The 20216-nt window shown below is 53.2% G+C and overlaps 4 protein-coding genes across 9 annotated transcripts in view; 2 read left to right on the top strand and 2 right to left on the bottom strand.

Annotated features, from left to right (window-relative positions):
- Window positions 1-20216, top strand: part of LOC116891772 (ubiquitin-conjugating enzyme E2 R2) — a 618378-nt gene that overhangs the window by 535469 nt on the left and 62693 nt on the right. The window lies entirely within an intron of this gene.
- Window positions 1636-6143, top strand: Perm1 (PPARGC1 and ESRR induced regulator, muscle 1). The gene is made up of 3 exons (XM_032892527.1): window positions 1636-4069; window positions 4540-4665; window positions 4901-6143. The coding sequence occupies exons 1-3, from the start codon at window positions 1942-1944 to the stop codon at window positions 5011-5013; spliced, it is 2367 nt and encodes a 788-aa protein (XP_032748418.1). The 5' UTR covers window positions 1636-1941; the 3' UTR covers window positions 5014-6143.
- Window positions 6124-14312, bottom strand: Plekhn1 (pleckstrin homology domain containing N1). 2 transcript variants are annotated; one of them, XM_032893176.1, is made up of 16 exons: window positions 13448-14312; window positions 13256-13355; window positions 10413-10559; window positions 10234-10314; window positions 10081-10153; window positions 9803-9927; window positions 9618-9731; window positions 9432-9512; window positions 8743-8818; window positions 8452-8600; window positions 8183-8323; window positions 7797-7943; window positions 7509-7649; window positions 7120-7350; window positions 6837-6885; window positions 6124-6752 (listed from the first exon to the last, which is right to left on the bottom strand). In XM_032893176.1, the coding sequence occupies exons 1-16, from the start codon at window positions 13528-13530 to the stop codon at window positions 6649-6651; spliced, it is 1842 nt and encodes a 613-aa protein (XP_032749067.1). In that variant the 5' UTR covers window positions 13531-14312; the 3' UTR covers window positions 6124-6648. The 2 variants fall into 2 exon arrangements, with proteins under 2 accessions (XP_032749067.1, XP_032749076.1); XM_032893185.1 differs by having other exon boundaries at window positions 7120-7347.
- Klhl17 (kelch like family member 17) lies at window positions 14425-19882 on the bottom strand. Of its 5 annotated transcripts, none has more exons than XM_032892596.1 (13): window positions 19688-19882; window positions 18850-19109; window positions 18640-18761; window positions 18274-18495; window positions 17679-17795; window positions 17245-17458; window positions 16864-17008; window positions 16609-16776; window positions 16153-16241; window positions 15964-16067; window positions 15586-15767; window positions 15236-15343; window positions 14425-14842 (listed from the first exon to the last, which is right to left on the bottom strand). In XM_032892596.1, exons 1-13 carry the CDS (start codon window positions 19786-19788, stop codon window positions 14659-14661), a joined length of 2016 nt encoding a protein of 671 aa, XP_032748487.1. In that variant the 5' UTR covers window positions 19789-19882; the 3' UTR covers window positions 14425-14658. The 5 variants fall into 5 exon arrangements, with proteins under 5 accessions (XP_032748487.1, XP_032748525.1, XP_032748496.1 ...); XM_032892634.1 differs by having other exon boundaries at window positions 15691-15767; XM_032892605.1 differs by having other exon boundaries at window positions 15964-16037.

Genomic DNA, 20216 nt, shown 5'->3' with positions numbered 1-20216 from the left:
ACCGGCACGTACCTTAATCCTAGAGCTTTGGAGGCTAACATAAAAGAATTGTAAATTTGGTGCCAGCCTAACTATAAAGCAAGTTTGAGGTCAGCCTGGGGAGTATTAAACAAACAAACAACAAGCAAACAAGCAGAGCCTGGGGACCCTGTTCTGTTATGTGTTGTCTGTGTGGAAATTACCCTCTCTTTGTCTCATGCCCTTTAGAAAGAAGGATCTCCTGGTGCCTGTCTTAGAGAGGTGCTCAGGGACCTAGCAGGGAGCTCAGTATAGATGTGGTTGCTCTGCCCATGTCTTCATAAGGTAGAGTGGCCACCCTGTCTTAGGACTATCCAACACATACACTTTCCCCCCAACAGCCTACACCTTGTTCCATTGACCTTGCTCACTCCTTTTTTTTTGAGGTCAAGGGTCAATGCCTATGTAGCCCTTCACAAGAACAATGAATGCACCCACTTCCTTCTGGTCCTGCTGGCAGGTTTAGCAATGCCCAGGAGGCCCTATGAGCCCTGGATGTCAGATCCAGGTCAACAGTGTAGTCTGCTGGGTTGGGCTAGAAACTTTTAGGTAGTAGGTGGGGTGGGACCAAAGTTTCATTATGAGCTGGAAGCATGGGTCTCCTTCTTCTTGGGAAGGGAGATCTGCCTAGTGCTAATCATAGGGCACTAGTTGGAATCTGATGTGACCTTAGCTAATGCCAACCCCCAGTGCTGGCCCTACACCAGGAAAATGTCCTTCATATTGCTGGAGTCCCCTCAAATGCCATCTATTTGTGGCTTGGCTCTGAGACTGGCACGAGTCATAAGTGATCCCAGGGACAGGATATTTTTGGAAGTAGGGGCGGGGCTTGCATTAAGAAGCCTAGCACCTAGCTGCTTGGGGACAAGCCTCTAGATGATAGCTCCATGGCCCTAGCTGGCTGCTGAGAACCAGGTAAGATACACTTAGCCCCTTTCTTCCGTCTAGGGGTCCTAATGGCAGGAAAGTTTTACCATGGCCTCTCCAGGGGATTAGAGAGGAGAGAAAGGCTGATAGGTAGGAAGCCCCCAGTGGTTTTTCTCACTCAGGATTGTTCCAGTCATAGTAACTTCCTACTCGCCTCATTCTAGACATAGCTGGCCGTGGTCCCTTCAGGGGTCAGAGACTGGAGGCCTTGGCTAGCTCAGACCATCTTGGTTCACTCAGATAGGGCAAAATGGGGCTTTGGATAGCAGGGCAGGAGTAGATGGGAGTACAGACCCTGAGAACAGCCAGAGTGGTTTGCTGGAGTTCAGGGGGCGGGCGGTGTTTAAGTTCTGTGACCTCTGGCCTAGGTTCCTCTTACAAACGTTTGAGTAGGCTCTGGCCAGTACCAACATGACCTTGGTAAGCCCAGAAAACTTGTTCCAGCCAAGGCTGGTGGAAGGTCATCGTCCAGAAGGGTAGTCATCCGATGGATGCTATGGATTCTCTTCTGTGGTTGGCTGCCAGTGGTGGTAGTGGGGAGGCTAGGAATGACTGTCATAGAGAACTGATCTCTGATGCAAAACCCTGTGAACAGAGCTGGAGACGGGAAATCAGTCCCAGTGAAAGATCTCAGAGATGTGAGGGGACACCATCCAGACATGACTAACACTGGTCTTTAATTTGCTTCACTAATATGAAATCATATTTCATTTTAGGACTGTGACAGTATGTCAGGGTACTGTTATTTGGAGCTGAATTGAAAACAGGGGAAACTGAAGTCGATTTCTAACTCAGAAAAATGGAGTAGAATCTGGAAGAAGGAAAGTCTGTCCTGTGGTTCTTCCAGATAGAATGGACTGCCAGGGCGGGGACAGGTGCCACAAGGTCAGGCAGGATAGTAGCAATGTGTGCTACTTAGTGCATGGAGCCTGGATTTGTGAAGACCCTGCCTGGCCCAAAGTCTTGCTGTCGCTCCAGCACCTCTGCTGATGTGCAATGGACAACTTCCAGTACAGCGTCCAGCTCAGCGATCGTGAATGGGCCGAGTTCTCAGCCACTGCTGATGAGTGTGGCCTCTTGCAGGCTGACCTGGCCTCTGGCGACGAGCCCTTGTCCAGTGACATTGACCAAGGGGACAGCAGTGGAAGCAGCCCCCCTGGGCCCCCACCCCTCTTCACTGGGCAGCTGGTTTCCCAAGGGAGGGGACAACAGGGCTGTGAGTTGGAGGACGTGGCCGCTCAGCAGTTGGTCAGCAGGTCTCAGTGTGAGCCTGTCCTGGCTCTGGAGGCCAGTCATCAGGTAGTCAGCACGTCCACACGGTCAGAAGCCCTTCCGTTCCCCAGCTCAGACAGTGTCTGTCCTGGCCAGGCCTTGTCCTTCCCAGGGTCAGCAACTTTCACAGACAAGATGCAGAGGCTTTTGCAAGGCCCTGCCCCTAGTTCTCCTGGTAAACCCCCCCATAGTCCCGAGTCTCCTGGCCACAGAGCCATCCCTCAAAGTCCCCCTGACAGCCTTGAAGCTTCACCGCAGAAACCTGGTCGTAAGAAGAGGCGTGGTGTTGGTGCCAAGGGGACCAAGTACTCTGGATCTCCAGACTCTGCTGCTATCCAGATGAGCTCCCCACAGCTTACGGAGGCCAGGCCCAAGGAGGTTCTTATGTCTGGGACACTAATAGCAAAATCCCAGCAGGATAAGCCACAGTCGGACTCCACGGGTGCTCCGGAACATGACTCTAGTATTCCTGAACAGATGGCCAGACAGGAGTCAGGCTCGGATCTTTCTGCACCTACTCCGATAACTGAGCAAGATACTGACCAGATCGGAAAGAAATCCAGAGCCGTGTTACACACGGTATCCAAACCTGTCCAGGAAGTTCATCCAGATATCTCCATGGCAACACCAAATATGTCTAAACCTGCCTCCAAGCCTCAACCCTACATGGCTTTGTCTAAACCTACCTCCAAGCCTCAGCCTAACATAGCTTCGTCTGCACATCCCTTCACGCCTGACATGGCTTTGTCCACACTTGCCTTCAAATGTCAACCCCATACAAATCAGCCTACACCTGCCTCTGAGCCTGACATGGCTTTGTCCACACCTGCCTCTATGTCTCAACTGGGCAAGGCTGAGTTTGCCTCTGCGTGCACACCTGGATTGCACGTGGACCTCTCTGCAGCAGGCTCAGAGATCAAGACAGAAGTTTCTCCCTCTGTGCCTGCTTCAGTGGATGTGCTTTGTACAGATTTGCCTCATTCTGTTTCAAAGACTGAGTCTACAGAGAGTGTGTCTATATCTGTTATGCCTTCTTTATCCCCTATTTCCCAGGCTGAAGCTGCCATGGTGGATACAGCAGTGACTCTGCCTCCAGGGGGAAACATTGAGAAGCCAGTAGGGCAGTTCTCAGCAGGGTCCTCAGGAGAGCCCTGCCTAGGTCCTGTCCAAGGCCCCAAGAAGAAGAAAGTACGATTTTCCATGGCTATACCCAGCCATGAAGAATCAGGGTCAGGCGAGCCTACAGGATCATCCTCCCTAACCCCGGACCGGCCCTCAGCTCCCAGGACAGCAGCAGGAAGCCGTGGGGGGTCGGCAGCCTGGGACGCTGTAGCTGTTGGGCCCCGACTCCCCCAGCCTCGGATCCTCAAGCACCTGCCTCCTCCTATATCCTCTGTATCAGCAGAGGCTGAGCCTGGAAGCTGCTTTGCAGTGACTCTCCCTGAGGCCTATGAGTTCTTTTTCTGTGACACCATTGAGGAGGAAGATGAAGATGTAGAAGATGAGGAGGCAGCCAGCCAAGCCCTGGATGAAGTCCAATGGCCTGATACATGCGAGTTTTTTTTTCGGGAAAGCAGAGCCCAGAGGTCAAGATGTCAGAGGGGCCACTCCTCAGTGTCGCCACCGAGAGCAGACACTGTGGCACCTGTTCCCCCTGGAGATTTAGTGCCAATCTCCATCCCTGAGGTCTATGAACACTTCTTCCCTGAGGAAGGATTTGGGAACAGACAGCCACCAGCCACTCATATCCAGATGCAGACCTCAGAGCTTTCCAGGGAAGTCGGGCCTGAGGCACCTTCCAACCCTGTTCCACCTACAGCAGAACACCTTAGTTTAGCAATCAGGAAGGCAGGTAGGTGTTTATCAGGTCCCAGCCCCATCCAGGTCCTGGAAACACATTGTCCAGGGAGCTAGAGTAAGAGGATATGGTAGGGGGCAGGGAATGACCCTGATATCTGCTTGTACGTACGAGTGTTCTTTCATGCTCTGGGATCTACATGGAGGAAGGGTAATCTCCTAAGTTATCCCAGGAAACATTTAGGATAGGGCAGCTCAGGCCAGACGCTTCAGGGTTTTGGCCTTATCACTGACCACTGTCCGAAATCTCCTTTCTCCTCTGTAAACCATGCCGCAGACCAGAGAACAGAAGACCCAAAAGGCAAATCTCCCAAATTGTTCTGGTTCAACTCTCACATACTCTCCAGTGTCTTAAATAAGAGAAGTCGTGGGGAAGATCTGACTCAAAAGATCTATCTAGGACAGGTGGAATTCTATGGCAGGCATGTCTCAGAGAGGAGCATCTAATGGACTTTTCTTTCTTAGGGGAACTACGGAGTCCCCTTACTTCATTTAAATTTAGCCAAAATGACATGTGCCTGGTGTTCGTTGCTTTTGCCACGTGGGCTGTGAGAACCTCGGATCTACATGCCCCAGATGCTTGGAAAACAGGTTTGGAGGTCCTGGGATGAGGGTGCTATGCCTAGAAGACCTAGGGGCTAGAGCTGCTTACCTGTCTGCTGGGCCAGCGGGGACGAAGGGTGCATGGGGGTTCAGGCTCCTTGACCTTGCTTTTGTCATTGCTACTATACCTCCAGCACACCGTCCTTGGAAGACTGGGTGGTACAGGCGGAAGGTGTGATAAAGCCCGGGCTGGCTCTCAGGGTATCTTCTGCTTCTCCTACAGTCTTGCTGGCCAACATTGGCACCATCTCCGCTATCCGCTATTTCCGTCGTCAGGTTGGGAGAGGGCATGGTGACAGACCAAGACCCAGTTCCAGCTCAGACCCCAGCTGCTAGAAGCCAGGCTGGCCTGGCGAGGCATGAGCATGAAGATGAACCCAGGTGACAAGGACAAGATGTTGCTCTTCTCCCCACCATCTAGGAAGGAACCAGTGTCCTTGGTACTGATTTACTTAGATTCAACCTAAGGGTCCAGCCACTGACTAAGGCCAAGGCCATTTTCCATACCTGGGAGGGTAGAGATTCAGGGTTGTGGGTAAGTGGGCACTAAACATGGAGCTGGGTAACAGGACATTGGATTTGCAAGGAAAAACGACAGGGCATCGAGCTAAATTTGAATTTACATGAAATTCCTGAAATGTACTTGTATGAAGAAATTGTTATCTGAAACCTAACTTAAATGGGCATCCTGCCTTTTGTCTGGTGAGAAATGAAAGTGATCTACAATAAGTGTCAAAGCAACAAGGCCCCTCTGGATATGTCTAGGCCAGGATGAGGATACTAAGTGCCTTCAAAGCGAGAGGGAGGCAGGCCAAGAACACTGCCCTACTGAAAGGCAGGCTTGGCTGGCTAGGGCCTCCAAGGCCCTGATCCCTGAGGCACAACTTGTGTAGGCCTGGCCCAGGTCAGTGAATAGGTTCTAGGCAGTGGTTCTCAACCTTCCTAATGCTGCAACCCTTCAATACAGTTTCTCCTGTTGTAGTAATCCCCAACCATAAAATTATTTTCATTGCGACTTCATAACTGGAATTTTGCTACTGTTACGAATCATAATGTAAATATTTTTGGAGCTAGAGGTTTACCAAGGGGGTTGTGAGCCACAGGTTGAAAACCATTGTTCTAGGAATAGCTCCAGGGGTGGTTTCTGAGGCCCCTGCAATGTGGGATCTATGGGGCAGGGTTGGATCTTCTCCAAGAGCCCCTGACAGGATATATATATACAGAATTTGATAGCATCCCATGGAACGACTGTCTCCTGATACTAAAGGGAGCTTGGATGAAGCCAAGGCTGAGAGAAGTTGTAGAGTGGGAAGGTAGGCGAAGGGATTGAGGTGACACAGTGATAGCCCATTCAGGGTGGGGTTCTACCCAAGACAGCAGATAAAGGTCCTTAGGATGGTAGATTACTCTGGCTGCTCAGAGGGGAACACAGGGACATAGCACCAATAAAATCTCTTTCTTGTTTATGGTGTTAATTTTTCTGACCAACCTTACCCTGTGCACCCAACAGTACTGGCTTTTCCTATACTCCTTTGCTTCTTGTAATAGCTCTCACCCTGCTGATCTCTGACCCTCACGCCTTCTGGCTTCACAGGCTGGGTTTGACAACCTGACTTTTTCAGCGCTCTGTACTTCACACTCATGCTGTTCCCCACTTCTAAGTAAAGACCTGCACTAGCACCTCCCCCTCTCCCCCTAGAGGTAAAGCTTCTGGGGTTGTACAGAATCTTACTGATGTCCCTCACTGGTTCGTTCCTAGGGTTACCTCCTTTCATTTGTTCCAGCTGCTAAAGCTGAGGAGCTAGAGCCTGGTGAGAGGTGCCTCTATCCTCAAAATTCCAGAAACACCCTCGACCTGATGGGGTTAGGCCCTGGTGTGTTTAATATAAGTCAAAGGACTGGTCGAACTCTTATCCCGGTTGGTGCTGGCTGGTTGTGTTTTTTGAGAAGCAGCAGCTCACTTGGGGGCCATCAGATCCACTGGATGAATCCCCCTTCCACCGCAGGCTTCCTGGGATGTGACCACTTCTGGTGGGAGGGAGAGGAAGTCTTGTTCCAGATAGGAGCCTCTTCATCTAGTAGGGGAGTCAGAGACGGCTCAGGCATCAGGTTTAAGAAGTAGGACCCCTTTCCCTTCAGGAGATAAGACCCTCACTCACCTGGGGGAGGTGGCAGGGAACTGGGTGTACCTTCTCTGGCAGGTGTGACCTGGAAGCCCCAAAATATAAGTCTTAAAGCCCGCACAGATCAGCCCACTCGACCTGCCAAAGCCTTGCCACTTCCTTCTCCTTACCCTCCTGCTTCCTGTCCTACCATGCTGTCTTTGTCCGTGGTTTCTCTCTGCCCCATATTCGCTTGTTTTTCTCCTTGGAGTCCTAGAACCCCCTACCCAATATCCCCTGATCTCTGGGCCTCCACACCAGAGTGGAGAATGTGACTTACAAGCTGAGGGAAGTCTGAGGGCTGTGGGGCCCTGCTCTTGATGGAACCCCGGTGTCTCTGGGAAGCTCTGGACTGCAGGGCTCCTTTCTTGGAGAGCAAATGTGAGCCCAGAGGCCGGGGGGAGCTGGAGATTCCAGAGTTGGAGTCAGAGACAGGCACAGACACAGAGACTGAGGGGAACGGGCTTGATAGTTCAGGTCCAGGTGATGTCTGTACCGCACAGAGGAACTGCTGGGAAAATGAAAGTTACCTGAAGCCCTGGTCTGGGACCACTGCGAAGCCCAGAGATCTCTTGCCCAGAAACATCCTCCCTTCATAGTCTTCAGGTTTCTGACATCTCCTGATTTCACTGTAGCATATTCAGTCCTGCCACCCAGTAGAGCACTGACCTCATCCAGGCCTTGGATGTCTGTAATCTTGTGGTGAGCTATAGCTGGTGGTGTGTAGGGATCAGCATAGAGCGGGGAGTGTGGAATGTCTGGAGAGCAATCCTGAGCCTCTGGGCCACTATCTAGGTTCAGGACACTCATCTACAAGAGGAAGGGAATACATGGGTTACCTCAGTTAGATTCTGTCCTTAGAGCACGAGGTCTCTGAGTTCTAGGATCACCTAGACAAGTAAGGAAGTAGAAACAGGAGGGAAAATGGCCTGGGGTCAGGGTATGTGGTGAGGTTACCTTCGTCAGGTCCAGGTGCAGGGGCAGTGGGGCAGTTGAGCCAGATACTTCTCTTTGAGCTTTGCCCCTGGGGGACTGGCTACTGCCACTGTGCCTCAGCTCTATCTTCTTTTGGCCAGTGCTGACACAGTTAGAGTTGGTCTGGTTCTGTGGAAACCAAGAACAACTCAGAAAGATCTCCAGGGCTTCTTTCCCACAGACTCTTCTAAGAGCCTGCATGGAGGTCCCTTCAGTTCACGTGGACCATAGGGAAGGCACGTGAACTGAAGGGACCTCCATGGTCCAGTAATCACCACCATGGGACAACGGGACCTAGGCTCCCCAGGAGACCGAAGTCCCATGGTTTTTTTTTATCCCCCTCTCATGTCATTCCTTTAGGTACTTACAGGTACAGGATGGGCAGGGACACCTATGGTGGTTGGCACTGAGGGCTCAGGGAGGGATTGGCTGGTAGGGAACACTGGACACTCTAATTTCCGGCTGGTTCGTCCATTGGAAGAGAGTGAACCTCGGCCTCTACCTAAAACCTAAGTAGCAGAGGTGAGCGGTTGGATCTGTCTCCTTACCTATCTATCCCTGCTTGGACCTACCTTTCTGCTCCCTAGTTTGTTCCACTGCCACAACCTGAGTTACAGGGACCTCACTGACTCCTCACCTGTGTGGGTCTCTGTAGTCCTGGGAAACTCTCTGGGCCAGGCAGCGGGTGGGCCCCATCCCTGTGAGAGACCGTCCTGAGGCACAGCAGCCATTGACTGTAATCCTCATAACTGGCACATACCACTCGGATGGTGTTGATGAGGCGGCCTAGCACGAGATATGTGAACTAAGGTCTGACAGGACAGGTACACTTCTCACCCCACAGAGCAAAGAGTTGAAGCATCCACCAAACGCGGACCCCTCCCAGAAGCCCGGTCGAGCAGTGGGTAGATTCCAGGTAGGACCCTACCTTCGATGAGAAAGGAGCGGATCTCTTTTTCCTTCTCTTCTAAGTTGATATGGATGGCACTTAGTGGAAGCTCTCCCTGTGGAGTAACTAGGTATTTATCTGGGTCATCCCAGCCTCTTCCTGGCCCTATCCTTCAATCCTGCTCTCCAGAGCTGGGCTGGAAACTCAGGCCACCTAGCCCCGAGGATGTCACTCTGAGAAAAGGCTCGGCAGCTTGGTTCTGGAACATCTACACTCTACCTCCTGTTGGATCTTCACCAGCTGATGCCAGGTGTAGACAGATGCTAGTAGGAACCAGCCCCTGTGAGGGAAGCCCCCTTGGTATGTTTTTCAGTGACTATGAGTGCACACCAGTGTCATGCTTTAGTTCTAGACACAATGCTCATGCACGCTCTCTCTCCATATGATGCATGGAAGGTGCTCAGAGACAAGGGGGAAATCCCAAGAAATAGCTTGTTCCATGCCACCCACTCCAGGATTAAGGATGTCCCTGCAGGATGAGATGGGACGTAGAGGGTGGAGACTCCTGCTCTGTGCCAGAGCTGAGACCAGACTGACCAGGGCAGTGGAGCCAGATAGGTGGAACCCTGTGCTCTGTCCCAATAGGCCCTGAAATACAGGTTTCTGAGTCTCCGCCCCCACCCCAGAAAGGGCACCTTCCCGGACAGGTATATGTGGAGAGGGCCAACCTTAAAGTTAAGGCCTTCTGGCTCCTCAGAGAAGATGGCCAGGGATGCTGGGTACAGTACCAGAAGCCGGTCCCACTGCTCCTGTAAGGGGTCAAAGGATAGAGTGGAGTTGGCCACCTGGAGTCCAGCCTTACTTGTCCTTTATCCTTCCCTATCTCACTGCACCTCAGGTCTTTTCCCACCCACCTGGGAGGGCAGATGCTGCAGCTTGACCCTTGAGGCACAGATTGCGCTGCTCATGGGTTCAAACCCGTGTGCTCGGCATAGCTGGGTCCAGGGGAGTTTATCTCCCAGAGAACCCTGAGGAGGAAGAAAGAATAGGTCAAAGGCAGGCCAGGGAGTCTGAATGGGGGAAGGACTCTGCTACTGACCTGTGGGGGTGCTGAGTGGCATCGCCGCAGACCCAGGAGAGCCATTTGCTTTTCCAGGTGGTAGAGCCAATGGCTGAGCTCGGCCTCACTGCGGCAGAGAACAAGGAGTGGGGCAGGCAGTGGGCCTAGGGGCAGAAGAGTCAAGTGGGCTAGGGGCCAAGCTTAGAACTCACAGAAGCCCACAGGAAAGTCTCCTCTCCAAGGGCTGCAAGTGGACCTCCAGTGCCAGGTCCAGAGGTCCTGGTCCAGTGGTGGCCAGGCCAGGTCTCTCCACACACCTGTAATCTGGAAGGCATGCTCTCTGGACCCATCAATCGGGCAGATGCTCAATTCCGTCAGTGGTAGCAGCCCCTGCCACAGGACAGTATAGGAGGGGCTGCAGGGACTCCTAAGGAACGTAGTCCCTCCCTCCCTCTGTCTGTACCACTCACCTGGAATGTAAGTCCTTCAGAACCATGGGCCTGGAAGTACAGGTGGGAGGGGAACAGTTCCAGATAGCAGTCACTGATGTCCTGGGGGAGAGCAGAGCCACTAGTCTCAGAGGCTGGGCGGACAGCCCCAGGCACGGATGTTGGTTCCCAAGTCTTTCCTAACATGGTGTGGCTCCTACCTGGCTGTGCTGGAACCGTAGCTGAACCTTGGAATAGTGCACCACCTTGCCTAGGTTCCTCACAGGTGTCCTCCGCCACCCTTTTTTGAATACACTCAGGAATGGCTGTTCCAGGTTTTCTGGATGATTTTCTGGGCCCAGGATGTCCTGAGGGAGTAGGGCTCAAGAGAGGGACCAGATGGGGCCAGATCCCCACGCACTATACACACAGCTTCTGAATATAGTTCTGATCTGTCCGTGCACAGTCACAGAATACATTCATCAAGAACATGCACATACATGCATACCACACATGCCTAAGCCTCATCACATGAAAAGTAGAATATGTGTACACCACACGCATACATAGAACGCTCCCTACAGTTAGAGCTACCTGCTCTGTGGTATAGACTTAAGTTGGCACATCCTGGGTTCAATCCTTATCTTCATTACTGCCTATTCTGTGCAACTTAACTTCGGTCATTCGACACCCTCAGGCTTGTCCAAGAATTCAGAGGTGATACGAGAATGAGATATGCTCAAAGCCATCTCAGGTTTTCAGTAGCAGTTGGAAATTTTTTTTTTATCTGGTTCTATGAAAAATGAAATAAAGAAGAAAAAAAAAACCGGGGTTGGGGATTTAGCTCAGTGGTTAGAGCGCTTACCTAGGAAGCACAAGGCCCTGGGTTCGGTCCCCAGCTCCGAAAAAAAGAACCAAAAAAAAAAAAAAAAAGAAGAAAAAAACCCCAAGGTCCTAGCTCATAATATTTGCTAATTTTTTAGTGTAAATATTCACAACATTGCCCAAGTTGAGTCTGGAAACTCATGATGTCTGAGAAGTTGGAACCGGAGAGAGGTACTAGTCAGTGTTTGTGAGTCTGTGCTGGCTATCGCAGCTCACCATGTGCACACTACTTAACTTAGAGTAGAAGGTAGAGCATTGGCCATGAGGAGTTCTCTAGGACTAAACTTGGGACCCAGTCCTCTCCTTTTCCCCTCCATTATGTAAGACACGTAAGTGTCTCACCTTTGTGTGTGCAAATTTCTGCTCAGCCCTAACTTCCCGTTTCACCCCTTTGTGGGCTCTGTTCAAGTTTACCTTCTTTCTGAATGTCCTAAAATTCAGCCTTTGCTTTTCACTTAGTACTGGTTTAGTCTGGCTTAGTCTATCTTCTCTTGTTTTGTCTTGACTGTCTTTGACATAGGAATGGAAGAAGGTGAGAACAGAAGTCTTATTCTATTTTGCTCACTGATGACTCCACATAGCCTAGAATATGACTGGGATGTTCTGGGAGGCAAGAAGAGAGGTGGGTCCAACATCTATACAATTCTTAGACAGTCTTGGAAGAATCCTCTGTGTCATTTTAGAGATCAGGAATGGAGTAAGCTGTAAGCCATAGGCTTAGGACAGGTACCATGTTGCCTTTGGGAGCTACCCAGGACTACCTGCATGGGCTACGCTGCCCTGATCGAGTTGGACTACCTGTAGCACAGGTCTAGGAATGTGAACAGACAAAACCAGCTCACATCTTCACTGACTCTGGGTGGGGCCTCCTGTACCTACACCCAGTGTTGAAATGGACATTGGATGGCACTGAAAAAATAGGCCATGAGTAGGAAAGGTATGAAGCTGGTCCTGGTGCTCAGACAGCTGAGGGCTCACTCTTGTTAGGTGTAGAATCTACCTAGAGTCCATAGCCCATGTACAGTGCTCAGGAGGACTGGTTCCAAGCCTGGCTAGGGCTCCTCCTCCTGATCCCACTTCCTGGGAGGGTCATGTTTTGCCCTTTCCAGTTATTGTGTTCAGACTAGGGTCAACTACTCTGGAATTCTGGGACTCTTTCTTAAAATTATGACTGGGCCTGACTAGAGGGAGTCAGGGTCTAAGATGTGCCCACGGGGAGGGATGCCACTCTTGGTCACTCCAGGCCCCATTTCCCTCTTTATTTCTTTGAGGCAGTAAGGTTTCTGAAAGTGACAGCTGCCTGCAGAAATTCCTGCAACCTCAGAGACCAGGAGAGGCTGTGGTACAGTTTTCCTAGTTTCCTGGGATCCTGTGAGAAAGGTGTACTTTGGGAGTTTGCATCAGCTGTAGGACCCAAGAATACAGGAGCCTTGCCCCCGACTCTGGTAGAGGCTGCACATATAGAACAGAGCCTGGCTCACTGGGGTGGGTGTGGTTCTCCAAGAACAGCAGAGTAGGAGGAGTTCCTGTCAGACCTGCAGCCCAGGCTCCTCCCAAGTATTGCTGTAGAGTTGGGAAAAGGGGAGGGGAAAGGTATGTTTTTCCTCAGCGAGTCATTAAACCCACAGAATGGTTAGCCTTCTGATCTCAAGAGGTCTATAGGAACTCCAGAGCTGGCTCCTTGCTGTATGGGGATGGGTGCCTAGAAGGCAACATGGTAGCTGTGGGCTCCACATAACAGAAACAGCTGTGGACCAGTAATACTTGGGAACTGAGGCCTACACTATGCTATTTACCAGAAGTTCTCACGCAGTTCTTGGGCCCAAAAGACCCAGGTTGGAGCAGTGGAGGTTGAGGGTGGCCATTGTCCCTCTGGATATGCAACAAGAGTGGGCAGGCTCTGCCTGCTCACCACTGACTCAACGCTGGTCTTGGTTTCACTCTCAGCCTAGACTTTTGAGTGAGCTCTCCGGAGAGGAACAGCGTCAACTTCCTTATCTTGCTCTGGACTTGAATCCCTCCAAGCTGGCCAGGGGTCACCCTGAGTTGCTGGAAGATGTGATGCCCACATTACCACTCACACTGTGGCACACACAATCATACAGGGGAAGCACAAAGTTGCCCTCAGACTCCAGGCCCCGTGCCATACCACTCCAGCCAGACACGCCCCTCTGCTCACCGTCCCAGGGATGTAGTGGAAGATCTTGTTAGCTGCGGTGTCCCCATCAGGCCTAGCCTCGGTGCCAAACAGGCCAGCCAGCTTCCTGGCGCTGTCTTCTCTGGGAACAAGGGAAACCGAAGGCTCAAGGCCTGGTCCAGGCATCAGGTCCAGGGAGACCCTGTTCCCTTGTGGCCAGGCCACACCCCTCACCTGTTTCCCTTGAGCGAGGGCTTTCTGGAAAAGGAGGCCCGTAGCCTCCTGGGGGTCTGAGGGACGCAGTGGCTGTTCCCCATGGATGGCAGCTGCTAGCTTGGGCAGGGCAGGTCGACAGGTCTGGGTCCTTCGCTCCGTCTGCTAACACCTCCCGCTGATGGGCGTAGCCACAGGACGCCCTGCCCCTACCCTGGGGCTGGAGGAGGCTCCTCTCTGGGCCCGGATTGGCCCCTTTTGAGGGAAACCTTCCAGTGAGAGCCCAGGTTTTCTAGGCCCAAGGCAGTCAGCCTAGGGGTAGGGTAGCTATTTCCTGATTGGACCTGGAGCCCTCTTCTCAGCACTCTGTATAGACCTGGTCAGAAGGACCTGGTCTGTATACACCCTGAACACCTGTATTCAGACTGGAGCGTCTAGACATTGGACTTCTATGAACGCTGGGATTCTTCCTCCCAGTTGCCCCTCCCCTGCCGGGGTGCACACATCCTGTTTCCACATGAATCCCAGCTGTCTGAGTCATTGGTGACTGTAGGTGTGCTCACTCTCAGCTGCTCAATTAGTGCAACTTCACATAAAGGGAGGCCAGGACCTTCCCTCAGCTTCTCTTCTTTCTGGGCCAACCCTCACCCAGGCCGAAGTCAGGGTTCCCAAAGCTTAACCAAATGCAAGAAAGAGGCCGCATGCCTCCCAGGTTCCTAAGGCAGTAAAGTAGGGGCCTATCTTCCTCATTTACCCCATAGTCCCAGATCACAGGCGCCTCAGGACTAGGACGACAGCCAGTCTCTGCTGGTCAACAGATATACCAGTCTCTGTTCCATTTGGATGCAGAAGTGCCATTTTGCAGCCCCAGACATTAATGTAGCATCTGAGTCTGGCTGTACACTTGCCTGTAGACCTTCACCTTGTTGTCCAGAGAGGAGCTAAAGATGTGCTGTAGGCCCACAAGCAGAAGGTACAAAGGGGGCCAGAGATGGACATTCAGCCTCAGGCCCATGGAGCCCAAGAAACATTTTTATTGTTCAAGTTGGCTCATATTGCTGTGTAGGATCTAAGTGCATGTTGTGTGCCCAGCTCCATAGAAGACCCAGAAAAGACATCACACTGTATACACGAGACGTAGGAAACAAGTCTGCTTTGTGTCCTTCAGGGACAGTGCCTGGCAGAGACAGGTAAGTGCCATGTGCAAGCGCTGGCTAGGGGTCTGCATCTTCTTAGGAATCCCTTGCCTCTGCTCCTGTTGCCGCAGTCGCTCTGCCCCTCACTGTTTGCAAGGCCCAGCTGTGTTGCTCATCCTCTTTCAGTGAGCGTCCACCCCCAGCGTTCTCTGCTGTTCCACAAAGGGAGACAGGCAAGAGAACACTCGAAGGGCTCCTTGGTCCCCTACATGCAGGAGAGCTGACAATTGAGAGTAAATGTGTGAACTGGAAGCTGCAGCACTTCTCATCCATCAATAAATAGTGAATCAATAAATAAGTGAATGAACAAACAGCACACAAATAAACGAACAAGGACAAATGAACACAGAGACCAAGACAGAAGAACAGGAAATCTCTGGGGGGTATGGGATCTGCCCTAACACTTGGTGGAGGAGACAGAGGTGGTAGGGCCACCCCGTAGGGTTTAAGGCATGTGGGAGGCTGCGGGGCCTCTGTGCAGTCTGACGTGTGTCAGAGGCTGGTAGAGGACACAGACAGCGTGGGTGAGGAGGGTGGTGGGAAGTTGAGTAGCTCCAGCACTGCCACACCCACACTGCTGCGTCTTGTGAACATGCAGGATGCTGCCACCCACTTGTTGGTCCTCGGGTTGTACTTCTCTATGGAGTTGAGGCTGGAGCTGCCATCATTGCCCCCGACAGCGTAGAGCCAGCCGTCCATGGCCACGAGGTCATGCGTGCTCCTGGGGAGTTGGATAGGCAACAGTAAGCCTGAGGGGCAGGCCAAGAGACAGGCCAGATGAGTGGGGCATAGAGGGAGGAACCATAGGGACAGGGCATCAAAAAGAGCCCCAGATGCCCAGGAGGAACCCAAGGACCTGCTGTACTGGTGAGGTGCTGTGTGCACAACCCCTGGAGCTACACTCCTGGAATGAACTAGACGTAGTGGCAGAGCCACTCACCACCCACCCCTGGCCTTATACACCTGCGGATATTCATGGGTGCCACACTCTCCCAGGCACCAGCCTTGGTGCTATATCTCTCCACTGAGTTGAGGCAGCTTGTGCCGTCATTGCCCCCTGCGACGTACAGGGCACCCTCCAGTACTGCTACTCCTGCTGAGCTGCGCCGGCTCAGCATGGAAGCCACGGGTGTCCATGAATTCACCTGTAGAGACAGGAGGACAGGCTGAAGGCAAACCCACCAAGGGCACCTCACCCCCGACTCTACTCTTGGCTGGGTATCTGAGGGTCAGAGGTGGGATGTAGAAAGCAGACCCCTTGGATGGTACAGAATCTGGGATTATGCCCCATTCCACCCAGCACTTTAGAGGAGGACACTGTGACAGGGGTGCGCTATGCACCTGGGGCTCATACTTCTCCACGGTGGCCAGGTGTGATGAGCTGTCATAACCACCCACGGCGTACAGGTTCCCATCTGTGGGAAGGCAATATACCCACGATGCTCCTGCAGGGTGTAGGAGTTTTGGGGGTGGGTGGGAAGGGGATGGGCAGGAAAGCAGGTACCACGGGAAGCAGGTCCTGTCACCCACCAAGTGTGGCCACACGCACATATCGCCTCCGGGTGCTCATGGCAGCAATGGATGTCCACGTTCCTGTCAGTGGGTCGTATCGTTCAGCACTGTGGACACCGGAATGGATGTTCAGTCACAAGAGTCAAGTGATCCTGTCTCAACATCTGTCCCCTCATCTCCCCACTGCTATGGCTGAAATCCTGGGCACCACAGACCGAATAGATAGCAGTGTGTGCTGGGCGGGTACAGGCTATGGGCTGCTTGGACTGGAGGGAGGGCCCCTCTTGGGGGAAAATGGTGCCGAGGCCCCGCTGACGCTGTGACCTGAGGTAAGGACGCCTTAGGGACCCAGTAGCCTGGATTAGGCAGGACCTCATCCTCTTAGCCAGATGTGACTTCACAGTCAAGCCAGCCTCATCTGCTGCTGCTGAGCCAACCCTGCAAGGCCACTGGGGCCCTAACCCAAACTACTACCTGTTGAGGCAGGAAGCCCCATCGTAGCCACCGGCTGCATACAGGAGCCCATGCAGGGCAGCTACACCTAGGCAGCTTCGCCTTGTGCCCATGGAGACCTCGGGCTGCCATGTGTTTGTCACAGGGTCATAGGACTCCACCGTAGCCAGGTCTGAGGTTCCATCATAGCTAGGAGAAGAGTCCGCTACTGATCAAGGATGGCCTGGCAGGTGCGTGACAAACCTTTGAGCCTGCATGCCCAGCTTCTATGCTTACCCGCCCACAGCATACAGTCGGTTCCCAACAGCAGCGACTCCTACACGAGCCCGACGTGTAGACATGGAGGCCACCACATGCCAGCGGTCAGTTCGAGTGTCATATGCTTCACAGTCTCCATGGATAGCAAAAAGGCTCCCCCCACCTGGAAGATGGGTAACTATATAAGTAAAGGGGTTCAAGAAGGCCAGGCAGAGGACTCTAGTGTGGCCCAAGTACAAAGACATGAAGGCTCCAGGGGTGGGAGAGACAGAGACTGGGTCCCACTAGTGGGCCCCATACCAAAGGGTCTTTGAGATGCACAGGTCCTAAGTATAATGGGTTGGGTTCGTACTCTTGAGTTGGGGTAGATGGCCTGGGGCAAGAAGGGGTTCAGCATACCAACAGCAAAGAGCACAGGGCCAGCACCCTCACAGCGACGGGGTCTTGTGCGGCTGGTACCCAGAACACCTCTCTGTTCAGGCAGCAGGTGGAACTTAAGGGCCTCAATGAGCAGATCCTTGCAGTCAGGGTGATGCCTCACAAGGCTTTCAGCATCCACGTGGCCCAGTAGGAAGTCTCGGCTCAGCAGAGGCAGCCGTACACACTTCATCAGCTAGGGCAGGAGGTGCCACGTAAGGCGAGACCCTAGGGCATACTTGTCCCAGGGCTAAGACCCACTCAGGTGCCTATAGAATTTGTACGATTGGAGGTGGTTGTATCACTCCATAGGAGTCTCTGAATGGAAGGTGCTAAGGACCCGAAGAAGTGAGCTTATATCTCAGCCACCTGCATTCCCCTCTAGACAGCATGGGAGCTCCAGGACTTGGCCTCACCCTTGGCACATGCTGCCTCCGAGTGTCTACATCATGCTTGACCCAGCTCAGGACTGCACGATACACATCTTCCTCTGAGGGCACATTCAGGCTATCACTAGAGACCAATTCCAGCACCTGGGGGTGAGAGGTCCTCAGACCTGACATCTGGGTAGGGGAGGGCCCAGAAAACCCTGAACATGTCTGAGAGTATCAGACAGAGGCCGCGCGCATGCACAAACACACACACTTAATGCTCTTAGAGTGAAGGACCAAACAAAGTCATGATTCACAGATTTTGTTTCCAGTAGTGCTGATGGGTAGAGGGGTGAGGGGTGTCCGAGGTCCTGAGTAGTCTTAGGTACATAGAGTCAGAGGCTGGGAAATAATGGTCCTAGAGTGTGGTAACGACAGGCATCTAAAACAAATGGCTGGGTGAAATGAGAAGATGGAAACAGGGTTGGGAGGAGATGGCCAGGGAATAAATCATAGGGTGAAACTTGCACTAGAAACTCGAAATGAGGATTGCAGAACACTGGCTGCTAGGGTCTGGGCTGGGGCAATGCATGGTGGGGGGCTGGGCACAAACTGGCATGTTACCTGCTTCAGTGGTTACCTGCTTCAGTGGCAACAGCATGAACTCCTCAGTCTTGGCCACATCCACGAAGTGCTGCAGCACGTACCTGTGTGCTGCCTTGAGCAGGTCACTGCATGAATGTGTGTCTGCAAATCCTCGAATGCCCAGGCAGTTGGAAGGGTCGAGCTGGCTCAGGAGGAACTTGCAGCAGGCATCTCGAACACCATTTAACTGCAGAAGGCTGGCAGCTGGGAGTAGAGTCTGGGGCATGAAGATGGGTGAGGCAGGAGGGGACCAGAAGAGCACAGAGTAACTGGATATTGAGGGGAGGCATGGGGAGACCAGGGTGCAGAGATCTGGGCTGAAGATCTCAGGGGTCACGGGTATGGGAATGGCATGCCTCACCTGAACGTTGCCCTCGCCCACCACAATCTCAGCCGTGTATGCAAACTGCACCAGCTGGTCTAAGGCTTGCGGGTCAATATCATGCAGTGTCACATGTGTCTGCCGGCTCTCACTCATCTCATCTGTGAAGACAGCGGATTAGGCAGCCTACCCTGGAAGATGTGCAGAGATCCCCCTAGGGCTACCCAGACTGTCGTATGTGGTACTTGCTTGTGAACATGGCGTGGAAGTAGGGGCTACAGGAGGCCAACACCACCTTATGAGCACGGATCTCCTTGGCTGCCACGTGCAGGACGATGTCACACAGGAGGCCACGCTGCCGCATGCGGCTCATAGCCACAAAAGCATCATGGTAGTGCCGCTTCGAGTTGTGTGCCACGCTGTGACCCTCTCTGCTCAACAGCTGCATCGCACCTTCCATGGGGGCTGCAGGCCGAGCCTGCCTGGGCCGAGCTCGCTCTGCCTCGGGTCTGCAGGCCGCAGGACTAGGTCAGTGTTTATACACTGTAGAGAGCCACTCACCCACCTTTGAGAACTCCCAGCACAGCCAAGGCAGCTGCAGTCTATCCCCAGTAGTTCAGTCACCAGGGACCAAAAGCCCATCAAGGGCCATCCTGTCACTCACTGCCACTTTCCAGGGCTCACGTTCTCTCTCCTGTCAAGGAACCTCGCTGGAGCCAGAGCAGCTTCCTTCATAAATTTGAGCCTGCTCTCAACTGGTCGGCAGCAGAGGAAGCGGACACGGCTCCCTAGGGCTCCAAGCTCCTCTTCTAGTGCCCCGAGGAGAAGCAGGCATTTCCCAGGGAGCCGTGTCCTCAGCGCTCATTGTGAGCACTGTAGGCACTGGAGAGAAGTTGGCCAACGCTGTCCCTCTGAAGTGAACCCCCAGATCCCACTCACCAGGTTGACCTCACCCGGCCCTGGGAGCAGCCCCTTCTGCCCCATTCTGCAGATCTGCTTTAATAGTGGCTGGAGAACCGAAGGGCTGAGACCCTGCACCACCTCTTGCAGGGTGCCATCCCTCCCTCCATCCTTACACCCTACTCACGCCGGCGGCTGGGGCGGCGGTGGCGCCTCAGGCCCGGGCCCCGGGCTACTGTGCTCCGGACTCTGTGTCCTGCCTGCAGGCCGCTCACCACGGGGCTGCATAACTTCAGCCTCCAACCCCGCGACAGACAGCGCGACGCTGCTTGACTGATTCGGACGGTAGGAAGACTGCCTGGCCGCTATGTCCACTCCGGCGCTCGCCGGTCTCCGCAGCCCCTGTTTCTCGGCGCCGCCCGCCCTGCTTCACACAGGGTTGCCCGACCTGCTCCCACCCCCAACCGGATCAGCGCTGCGCCGCCAACCTCCCTGTGTTTGGGAGCCCCACTCCTATCCCCGCTCTCTTCCAAGGAGCACCTACCCTGCGTTTGGCGCCCAGGTTAGCTTCAAGTCCTAGTCCCAGTACTCACCTCCCAGGTCTTGCTGCGACTGACAAAACTCCATAGCACTAAGGGTCGAGTTGGACGCTAGCCCTCCAGTCTTATCCCCAGGCCTCCTTTTCACAAGCGTGTGGAAAGGCTCGGCGCTCCTAC

Source organism: Rattus rattus, chromosome 1 (genome assembly GCF_011064425.1).
Source record: "Rattus rattus isolate New Zealand chromosome 1, Rrattus_CSIRO_v1, whole genome shotgun sequence".
Classification (NCBI taxonomy): Eukaryota; Metazoa; Chordata; class Mammalia; order Rodentia; family Muridae; genus Rattus; species Rattus rattus.
The sequence above is the reverse complement of the archived record's forward strand: the minus strand, read 5'-3'. Positions and strand labels throughout refer to the sequence as shown.